The sequence below is a fragment of the Syngnathus floridae genome, chromosome 2 (genome assembly GCF_059516105.1).
Source record: "Syngnathus floridae isolate MCC-2025c chromosome 2, RoL_Sflo_1.0, whole genome shotgun sequence".
Lineage (NCBI taxonomy): Eukaryota > Metazoa > Chordata > Actinopteri > Syngnathiformes > Syngnathidae > Syngnathus > Syngnathus floridae.
In genome coordinates this window covers 6,776,463-6,787,629 of record NC_142414.1, presented here as the reverse complement: position 1 = coordinate 6,787,629, position 11,167 = coordinate 6,776,463, and the positions used below count along the sequence as shown (strand labels likewise).

General features: G+C 42.4%; 2 protein-coding genes across 6 annotated transcripts; one reads left to right on the top strand and one right to left on the bottom strand.

Moving 5' to 3' along the window:
• tas1r1 (taste receptor, type 1, member 1) lies at nt 1–4,460 on the bottom strand. Its single transcript, XM_088368058.1, has 6 exons — nt 4,042–4,460; nt 2,980–3,283; nt 2,032–2,793; nt 1,635–1,856; nt 1,356–1,476; nt 1–926 (listed from the first exon to the last, which is right to left on the bottom strand). Exons 1-6 carry the CDS (start codon nt 4,281–4,283, stop codon nt 1–3), a joined length of 2,577 nt encoding a protein of 858 aa, XP_088224184.1. The 5' UTR covers nt 4,284–4,460.
• Nucleotides 4,461–4,959: 499 nt separating this feature from the next.
• rprd1b (regulation of nuclear pre-mRNA domain containing 1B) lies at nt 4,960–10,822 on the top strand. 5 transcript variants are annotated; one of them, XM_088357207.1, is made up of 8 exons: nt 4,960–5,119; nt 5,474–5,690; nt 6,867–7,005; nt 7,398–7,531; nt 7,791–7,912; nt 8,282–8,408; nt 9,098–9,273; nt 9,369–10,822. In XM_088357207.1, exons 2-8 carry the CDS (start codon nt 5,540–5,542, stop codon nt 9,516–9,518), a joined length of 999 nt encoding a protein of 332 aa, XP_088213333.1. In that variant the 5' UTR covers nt 4,960–5,119; nt 5,474–5,539; the 3' UTR covers nt 9,519–10,822. The 5 variants fall into 5 exon arrangements, with proteins under 5 accessions (XP_088213333.1, XP_088213352.1, XP_088213343.1 ...); XM_088357226.1 differs by having other exon boundaries at nt 6,867–6,996; nt 9,369–10,821; XM_088357217.1 differs by having other exon boundaries at nt 6,867–6,996; nt 7,788–7,912; nt 9,369–10,821.
• The last annotated feature ends 345 nt before the right edge of the window (nt 10,823–11,167 follow it).

Sequence of the window (11,167 nt, the reverse complement as noted above, 5' to 3'; positions counted from 1 at the left end):
TTACTGCTTGCTCATGGTGTACATCTGAATGCAGTTCTGGAAATGAGCGGTGGTGTTCATTTGCGGCCTCAGTACGATGATGTAGAGCTTGGGCAGGAAGTATCCCCAAAGGACGGCCAGAACACTGAAGAGAATGGCAAAGACGTGTGCGGCCATGGTGAAGGGCCCTCTGAGGACAAGGTAGACGGTGAAGAAGCTGATCCAGGAGACGAGGTAGACCATGAGGCTGAAGGTGACGCACTTGGCCTCGTTGTAGTTGGCCGGCAGGTCTTTCCCCATGTAGCTGAAGGAGAAGCAGACTACGCTGAGGAGTGACATGTACCCCAGCTCTACGCCTGCGCCGAACGACACGGTATTGCTGCACTCCAGGACAATTCTGTCCTTGTAGAAGTCCACATCTTGGGACGGTTCCGGTGGGTCAAAAGCCACACGGGTCACAGATATGAACAGAGCAATGGCCGAGATGATGACAATGGTCACCTCAGGCCCTTGTTTTTTGGCCCACTTGTCATAGGCCGGTGGAAGCTTGGAGGCGAGCTTGAAAATGCAGACCACCTGCAGGGAGCGCACGGTGATGCAGGCAAGACACATGCTGAAGCTGAACGTGAAAAGCGGCTGCTTGAGGATGCAGGACATGCGGGACGGGGGGCCAAAATGGCACAGAGAGCTCAAGGCGGCGGCAGTCAGGGCGGCCAGCATCACCAGACAAGTGCGCCCCCCGGCTGACTTGGCCACGGGAGTGTGGAGGTGCAGCAGCAGGATGGCTGCCGAGATGGAAGTCAGAAGGAGGCAGCAGACCAGGAAGAAGAGCAGCGCCACGGCCAGGGGGGCGTCCCAGGCCAGAAGCAGAACCCTCCGATCCAGACATTGCTCGCTGCTAGCAGGGGCCCACTGGTCGTTTGAACACGATTGGCAAATAATGGATTCTGGGAACAGCAACTTTAACATCAGGGAGGATTTATTTGAAACACTCTCCCGCCTCACATAATAAATCTGGAGTCCGCCTCTCATGGTTTTGAATACTTTTTTCCTCATCTAAGTACCACATCTGTTCCATCTGTTGGTTTTCCAATTCATGTCCATTAAGCACAAAGTTTAGAAATTGTCATTTTATTAGTGTTTAGCGCAACCCGGTGGTCAAGCAAAAAATAGCAGTACGGTTAAGTCTTGGCTTATACACCTTTTTGTCCTGTTAGATAACTATTCCAAATGAAATAATAATAATAATAATAATAATAATAATAATAATAATAATAATGAAAACGGTGGGGAAAAGGATACTCTTTTATGACTGGATTGTTGTCGTGCCACAGTGGACTGGATAAAGTACTAAAAATGGATGTAGAAATGTGTACCACTTATGTTGAGGAAGGTGCCAAATGGACAGGGCTGGCAGTCGAAGCAACAGGCGTGTTGACCTCTCATCACCTTCCTGTGGCCTTTCGGACAAGGCGGAGAGCAGATGGACGAGGGCACCTGGAGACAAGAAACAGGAGGCAGAAAGACGGTCTTACCGCTCCAGTTATTTTACGGCATACTCAGAGTGACCCATTTGAAAATGAAAAAACTCTAAAAGCATATTTTTCACCTACCCAATTCCTCCAGTGACAAAAAGATATTAGGGTAAATCTTACTGATATGGATGTCGCCCCAGTGCTGTGCCACTCGATGGCTGCTTCATCAAGTGTTAGCTGGACGGGATCTGGTCTGAAGGAGCCCACCACCCGAAGGGACCACTCCGTCCCTCTCCAAATCCACGTCACTATATCATATCCGGTGGGAGGGTCTCCGTTTGCATCAAAGTACACTGAAGTGTTTTCCAGAGAGAATCTCGTGTCTTTGAGCATGGGCAGGAGCTGAGAGCAAACAGTGGGACCTAGTGAAACGAAGGCCGTGGCTGTGTTCACACATTTTAATTATTTTATTTGACTCAACTATGTAGTCTACTTTGTAAAAATTGCAATATTAGGCTAAATTAGTGAATGGTTCCTGACACGGCCCTTCATGATGAGCAAAACCAACGGAACTGACCTGCCAAGGATGCATTCTCCTTTTTCGGCACAATCCAGAGTTGCATTGAAGAGCTCGGTGAAGAGCATGGGCAACAGCATACACTGCCTTGTATACATTGAAGGAGGAGGTGATGTCATACTTCTCCAAAGTGAAGTTATTCCTGGCCAGGCTGAACATGTCGGCGCTCTGCAGACAAACACCGGTGGCGACGCCTGAACCCATCTGAACGTTGCCGTGATGCAGCGACGCCTCCATGACGCTCCTCTCAAAGGCGTTAAAGCCAGTTATGGCCGCATCCTTGATGACCACACCAAGTACAGTTCCAACGTTGTGGATCCCGGCGATCCCGGAAACTCGCGTGGCCGCTGACCAGTCCTCCGTGCCAATCCACACCTTACCTGTCACGTTGGCCTCGATAACAAAAGGGAATAAGCCGCTGAGTTTGGACTTACTGGAGAAGAGCACAATGGTGTTGACCTTTGCTCTCAGTATGCCCTTCACCATGCTCTTCATCAAGTGGGCTGTCTCACTGCTGTAGGTCGGGATGATGCCCTGGTAGGCCACGCAGATGCCGTGGGCCGGGGCCAGCTGGGACAGGCTCTGCATGCCGTCCAGGCCGTAATCGTTGTCGCTGCCCAACAAAGCGATCCAGGTCCAGTTAAAACGAACTAACAGCTGGATTATTGCCTCCACCTGATTCTTGTCGCTGGGAATTGTGCGGAAAAACGATGGGTAGAGGACCTTGTTGCTCAACTTTTTGTTGGTTGCTTCATAGGAGATCTGCAGTCAAGACAATACATGTACTGAACAATGTAATCTTTGGTAGCTCTTTAAGACATCTTGTGCAAAATTAAAGACATTGTTGATGTTAAAAGTTCTTACTTTCTTCATTCTGGTCTGCTGCTGTCAGGGTTAACTGGATTAATAACATTTTCATTCAATGGAATCAGTTATGACATAACTTACTTGTGGTATGAGGTAGGCTCCCAGTAGAGCGGCAGGAGTAAAGGTTTTGCTGCTGCTGTCGGGCCCGATGACGGCCACAGTCATGTTGGTAAGGGTTGGTTCCGTGCTGGCAGCAGGGCCACGGTGCTGATCGGCCAGTATGTCCAGGGTGGCCAGCACACTGGCCGAAACAGAGCAAATGTCGTACACCTGGTAGCCCAGTGAGATTCCAGGCAAGAGATTTTTGCCCGTCTTGTTGTTGATTTCTTCTATTGCAAATCGCATGGCTTGCATCATGTGGTAGCCATGCTTGTTGTGGCGGCCTCTATGAATTAAAATCAAATAAATTAGAATAAAAATTAAAAACTTTGTGTGCGTCCTTGTGTGTGAGCGCGTGTGTGAGCGTATGTGTGTGTACGTGTATGTGTGTGCACGCAACTGTGTGTACACTTATTTGACAGTGTTTCAATTGTCAATCATTCCTTAGTTACGGAGTATGCTGAATTTTTAAAGTGTTTTTTTTTTAAATTGAATATATATTGTCCTCCGCCTACTGCCCGATGACGGCTGGGATAGGCTCCAGCACGCCCGCGACCCCCGTGGGGACTAAGCGGTTCAGAAAATGGATGGATGGATGAATATATATTAGAGATAGGAATAATAACTTTTGCAAGACATAGTTCTTGAGGCTCGGCTCCCTAGTGGCTCCTCCTCAATTTATTGGTTATTTCAACTAATTTATGACCTAATTAATTACTAAAGTTAAAAAACAATTGATCAAATATGCATTATTTACAATATGTTGCTTTATTCGGTCACATGTAGTGCAACAAAAGATAAAAAAGTGCATTACATACATATTGTTGAAACAAACAAACAAAAAATGCTGCATTGTTATGCCAACACACTTTCAGTACAGAATACACTCTCATGTCATGTATGTTCCTTAACAGCAAGTTCCCTCATTTATCTTTGTTCTTTTTAATTGAAAAGAAATTGAAGTACTACAGTACAAATACCCCATAGTTGTACTAGTTGTAAAACGCATCTGAACAGACAATGTTGTTGTTGCAGTAAACTCACTCATTACATGGACGCAGAGCGGGCAAACCAGCACTTGGGCCATTTGTGTCATGGAGAGGAAAGAGTCCAGCAATGGAAAAGTCTCCCTGAAGATATAGTCCTCCTCCCTGAGAGATGTAGTCTAGTTCTGCATCAGCCATTTGCAGCATCAGGCAACATAAGAAAAAATATGGAAGTGTCACACACATGTCAACACATGTAAAACTCAAACAAGGCTGATATAGAAGTGCCACTCTGCTCATGAAAGTCAGTGTATGAAAGGAGGTTTTTCAGGTGTGCATTTAAGGCGGCGGGATGACCTTTGCATTGCTCTCGGGTGATACATTTGCATGTCTAATTTGCTTGGTTGAGCCATACTTACCATGTTGCATAAATGCCTTAACCAAGAAAGGCCACAAATCATTGTTTTTGAAAATTTCACAGTTTTCATAGTTTTTTCTTCTTCTGTCTAATGCTTGATAAATAAATCCCAGCATTTAATCTACATGTGTGAGCTTTGAATCGGTGTTTTAAATCATGTACAGTATATATCATGAAAATGACTGTTTGCATATGTGTAATTTGCATTGTGGCTGATATTTGAAGCTTTTTTTTTTTCCAGATATCTGTTCGATTGACAAAATTTGACTCTCATCTCCATCCAAGCCACGATTATTATGTTTCAGCAGCAATAATGTGTATTTTGTCAACCACAGCGTCAAGGATGCAAATGAACACGCAAATGTTTATAATGACAACACTTTATGGAAACTATTTGCAATAATGTCAATGTCAATTTTGAAAACAACTTTCTGGCTTCACTGATACTATTAAACGTATGATCAAATAGAATTATGGAGTTTAGGTTATTTTAAATAGCGAATAAAACAAAAATTAATGAATGCAAAAGATAATTTCGAAAAAGGAGACGTTCGGCTGCTGATGACGTCACTGTCCCGCGACGCACATGTCGAGGTGAAAGTGCGAGCTGCCATTTTTTTGATAATTCTTCCTGATTAGTTCATCTAAAAGGAACGATCTACCAGCCACTCCACTTTGACGGTTACCGATTTATTAATCTTGCTGTTGTGCCGAACAGGTATTCGCTTCTGAATTACACAAGTTCTGGCATTTGAACCAGCCTAAAGCGTAGGCTCGCACGTAGCATGCGAATGGCTACTTAGCCTTCGCTGGCTAAGTGTTAGCTGTGTCTGTAAACAAACACTTGAGCAAACTGCTTCTCGAGAGCCAACTCAAAAGCTGCACGTTTGTAGTTTCCGCACAGTATTCCTGTAGGTTAGTGGCTAATGAAACATTAAAACAGTGATTTGCTTGAGTAGGTAGCAAAGGGCGCTCTTTTTTGTTGCTGTTTTAATCTTGCGTGTAGTTGCGTGAAGTGCAACTATAGTTTTGATGACCGTGATCCGAGTGGTTTCCCCCCACTATCTCGAAGCTCCGTCAATTTAGAGCGGAGTCGTGGTGAGTCTGCCCTGAAGGAGACGCGCACCAGTACACGGACATGTCGTCGTTTTCCGAGGCAGCCCTGGAGAAGAAACTGTCGGAGCTGAGCAGCTCGCAGCAGAGCGTCCAGACTTTGTCCCTCTGGATCATCCACCACCGCAAACATTCGGGCCTCATTGTCAAAGTGTGGCACAGAGAGCTGAAGAAAGGTGAGGTTCGGATGTAGCAATATAGTGAAACTCTGAGATCTTATTAGTGACCAGCCATTTGACCTAACCCTAACCCATTTGCAAGTACAATAATGAGTCTTTAAAATGTGTCTCCCTCATTTTAGACATTTTTTTCATTGGATTCACATGATTTGGGTATGTTCCTCATGCTGCCCTGCCAATTACAACGTGGGTAATAAGTAGTAGGGACCCATTTTGTAAAAGCACTGCGCTCCCCGCCCCCCCTCACATCACCCTATTCAATATTGTTAATTGTATTTTAATATGCAATGTTTTAGTCCTCTGTATTATATTATTATATTATTATTAGTTTATTATTATTATTATTATTATTATATATTACGCAAGTAAAAATCTGTCTCCATTACAACAAGCAACATCACATTTATTGTGCAAAAATATTTTGGTCTTAAAGTTTAGGCTTACGCTAATATGAAGGCAAATTAACCATTAATTAACCTTATTCAACACTTAGTTGTCTTTTAAGCATGACAATGTAAGAAAATTCCACCAAACAAGTTTGGTGCTAACAGTGAAAAAGACAAGTCAATGCACCTTATGTTAGAGCCATTTAATGATCATTGTAGAAATAACTTATACACGTTGAAACAGCTTTCAATACCTAACTGCAAACTATAATGAGAACTTAAAAACGGTGTTGTTAGAATAAAAATATTGTGTTGATAAAGACACCATGGTTTTGTTGCAGTTGATGATTATGACTAATAGCTGCGACCTGACTTTACTAATTCTACTGTGAATGGATGGGAATTTATTATTTCGATAATTGAATTCATATACAATAGTCTTCTGAATATTCAATGCACCTTTTTAATTTTTTTGTGCGCTTTCTGAACTGCTCTAAGATGCTCTGCAGCGAGGTAGTACAGTAAACCACAAAGTATGTTCAAGTAATACGCCTTGACTAAAAGACAAGCTTTGTCTTTGGAAGGAGCTAAATTCTGACTTGTTAGTGGAAGTTAAGGAGAGTATTCGCCATGTACATTTTTTTTTTCTTAATCAAATCATCTGTAAGCCATTTGTTTTTAAGGATGTTGTTGTAACATGACAGTGGTGTGCCATAAGCTTTTTCTTCTAAAATAAAGTTGTGACAATGTTGTTATCACATTTAAAGTGTAATTTGTTGTCCTGCAGCTAAAAAAAGCAGGAAGCTGACGTTCCTCTATCTGGCCAATGATGTTATCCAAAACAGCAAGAAGAAAGGACCCGAATTCACTAAAGACTTTGAGTCCGTCCTCATTGATGCCTGCTCTCATGTTGCCAGGTGTGTGGGGTAAATAACGTTTTTTTTTACATTTAAATGTAAGCCATGATGTGTTTTTGTATGTTTGTAAAGCGGAAAAAAACTACACCCTGGAGCTAAAACCCTGTGAACACTATCAATCAGAGTGGCATTGTCACCTACTGTAGTGGTTCGCCAACACTTTATCCTAGTACGGCGAGGGAAAAAAAAGCATTTCCCTGTGTTCCCATGCCCCCCTCCCAAATATATTCATCCCCTTTGAATTGTATTTTGCTGAAGAAGATTCAGACCTATAATACATGTCGCATAAGCCAAGAATGACTTCAAGACAAAGTGGGACAGCGTTTCATGCCTTGTGCACTTTGAGCACTTGTCTCATTTTTGTGTTTGTTGTTCCACTTAACTCCACTGTCCTCTTGCAGTGAAGTTGATGAGAGCTGCAAAAAGCACATGGAGAGACTCCTGAACATATGGAAGGAGCGCAACCTCTACAGAAGTGACTTTATTCAGCAGCTCACCCTGGCTATAGAAGACTCCAACAGCCCTCAGCCTATAGGTGTGGTCAAATAATAATAACAAAAATCAGAAATGTTCATTAACACAATGTGGAAACATTCATAAATTTGGTGCTGTTGTGGGTTTGGTGTTTTTTTTTCTTTTCCCCCACGTGACATTTGCCCAGCTTTTGCGTAATCAATTATAACCAGGATTATGTGTTTCATGAAATGGTACACGTGTGATATCGTATGGTTTTGCAAATGCTTCATTTACATTAAGCATTGTCAATAACAACTCTTCTGTGCTCTTGATAGTAGAGGAAAAGAAACCGGTGAAACGAAGCTACCAGAAGATCCAGCAAGAGGAAGAGGAGGATGAGGATGACGACTACAGAAGCATCAGCTCCCCTCGTAGCACGGACGCCTCCGCTAATCAACTGGTAAAGGAGACAAATCTTCCCTTTGTGACCTTATAGGCTCGGCCTGTCAGAGACTTATATACAGTCATGTGCGGGTTCTTTGAAGTCAATGGAAAGAGCACCCGTTTTGCTAGTCTGCGTGTATTAAAATTCCACATTTTGACAAGTAAACAGCGATGCGTGATCGCTTACAATAATGTGAATTTTAAAAGAAGACAGAAAATAGTGGAGAAATATTCATAGTGGTCATAATAACAAAAAACATGTATGATATACAGTACTGTACAGATATGACCATTTACTCCCTGTCCTGCGCTCTTAGTGTTTTTATTTTTTGTGGAGTCACTGTTTCCTGCTGTCTATTTTAATGTTATTGTCATGCATACTCAGACAGAGGAGTTGGTGAAAGCGCTGCAGGACTTGGAGAACGCCGCATCAGGTGATGCAGCTGTGCGACAGAAAATCGCCTCGCTGCCGCAGGAAGTCCAAGATGTCTCACTACTGGAAAAGATAACTGGCAAGCTGATTATTCCTGATTGTTTGTTTTGTTTGTTTGTTTATTTTCACATACAAAAACAATTTAAAATGTACATAGATTAAATAAATGTGATGGAGAATGTCTAAAAAACCCTCCAGGGGCTTACGAAGTGGCATTCTCCAGAAATATGAATACATTTAAGATAAAATATCAATGGATAAAAAAAAATATGCATCCTAATGCATGTCATACAGATGAAAAAAAGAAACATTTATAACAGGGATAAGGCATACAACAACTATTGCAAACTGCAATACCGGTTTTCTGAGCGGAATACGTTCCAGACCCACTAGGTTTCTGTCATATGAAATATGTTTTTTTAATATTGTATTAGTTCTGCCACATTTCAACTCATCCACTCAGTGCTTCTCAATTATTTTCTGTTATGCCCCCCCCAGAAGAATATATTTCACGCCCCCCAACTCTCCCCAGTGTTAACACTAATACTGAGAGCTTAAAGCCCATTTACCTATATTTAAACACAGTTTAAAGGGATTTCAACACAAGAAATACAAGCATAGAAAATATTGTGACAAGCCGAAAGTCACAAAAATATATTGAACTTCATTCGCTAAAATCCAAATGACATAAGTAAGTAGTAAGACATGCATGAGTATAAAGACAGACTGAATGAATCACTGAATGAGCTACATGTCTCATATGTGCAGATAAGGAGGCAGCTGACAATCTTTCCAAGACAGTGGACGAAGCGTGTCTTCTGCTGGCCGAGTACAACGGCCGCCTGGCCGCAGAACTGGAGGACCGGAGGCAGTTGGCACGCATGCTGACTGACTACATCAGTAGCCAGAAAGAGGCGCTGGTTGAGAGGGAGAAGAAGTTAGAGGCAAGGCAAACTCAAAAATCAAATACATTTCAAAGAACATTGTTATATACTCTCGTAGAGAAATAGAGTTTTTCAAATCCCGTTGTTGTGTGCAGGAATACAAGCAGAAACTTGCCAGGGTGACCCAGGTGAGGAAGGAGCTCAAGTCCCACATCCAGAGTCTGCCCGACCTTTCCCTCCTTCCTAACGTTACAGGCGGTCTGGCACCGCTCCCCTCGGCCGGTGACCTCTTCTCCACCGATTGAGTGGTGGAGCTCAGACCAGCTAGCCCCTTGTGTCGTCCCACACCCACCTACCAATACACACCCTCAGCATAACCATTGCAGGCTCTGTGTTGCTTGCTGCGGCCTGATGAGGTCAACAGGTACCAGAAGGACAAGAGACGGGTGGGACCATGGGATCGCAGTCGGGACAATAACTTTAGGTTTTGTGAAATCGCAGCATTCTGCAGAGAAAAACAGAGACTCTGTCTGCCTGGATTTTCCCACTTAGTTTCCACGCCACCAGCTTGGAGTTAGTTTGTTCCCGTTTGTTTTTAATCATTATTTTTTATTCGTATCATGGAAGTGAATAAGGAGGCCAGGTTTAGTAGACCGAAGATCCGGTTTTCGAGTGGCGTTCGTGGTGCTGTTTCTGTTACCTGGATTGCATATGCTTAATTGGCCTTATGACTACACTGTGGTGAGAATGTACCATTGATCAGTTGGGTTTGTTTTTCAATGGTTTGTTTTGTTTTAAATAGTTTTGGTGGAGGTTAAAGAGCCAGTGCCTTTGTGGCAGTCAAAATCAGAATTGATTTACAAGTTGGCATTTTTCAGATTTTCACAACCACCTGTGCTTCATTTTACTGTGTGCAGTAATTGGCAATTCAGACAAAAACAAATTATGAGTGGCTTCTTTCAATTTCTACTTGAATGTTGTTTACAGTTACAACTAATGCAATAAATAGGGAATGAAATCATGAAGTGCAAATGATTAACTGGAACAAAGCCTCACCAGTAATCCTCTATACCCAAGTATTGCCCATGCCCCAGTTGTGTATCCAGATGTCACAAAACAGCAACTGTGCGTTAGGTGAGTTTTACCTCCATTTAAGGTCAGCAAGAGTGAAGTTGCTTCTTTTGGTTTATGTGTAGCTCATTTTCATTTTGACTTGTCTGCAATCAAAAAGAACTTTGAGATGTCAGAATGTCAGGAATATGTAGAGCTTTCACAGTGTTTGAGAAACCAAAGTGTGTGTGTGTATTTTATTTCTATTTTTTAATGCAGTCAATGGTGGGCCTCCCGAACACATTATTGGCCTATAGTCATTTAAAAAGAGTGTGTGAAAATGTACAAATGCCCATGCAGCCACTGGAAGCCAGGAAGGACTTCAAAAAAATAACAGTATGTGTCACTGTAGTTTAGTTACGTCTACTCTTACCCTCACGCTGTGCAGCCTGCATTTCTTTCTGCATAACCACCTTGTACAAGCTGGAGTCTACCTGTAGGGTAGTTTTATTTCTGTAATGAAAGTAATCAATGGATGCCAATAAAATGGAACCATTTGAACAAAAACGTCGACGTTTCTTGAGCACAAAAAAACAGGATATACAAAAAAAAACCTGACAATGGAAGGACTCACACCTCCAGTTGGATGTTACATTAAATGTGCAAATTTTGATCAGATAGGTGATTATATTTAATGTGGAACATAATACAACAGTTTGTATAACATATGCTTGCCAAAACTGACATTTACTCCACAATAACAGCAAATATATGAGACGATGGAGAGGCAAGATTATATATTGGGTCCCTCGATGACTTATTGCTTATTGTTTTTGGTACCAATATTATTTACCAACTATATTTGGGAAACGAATTGGCGCTAATGTGCTGTATACATTGTTAA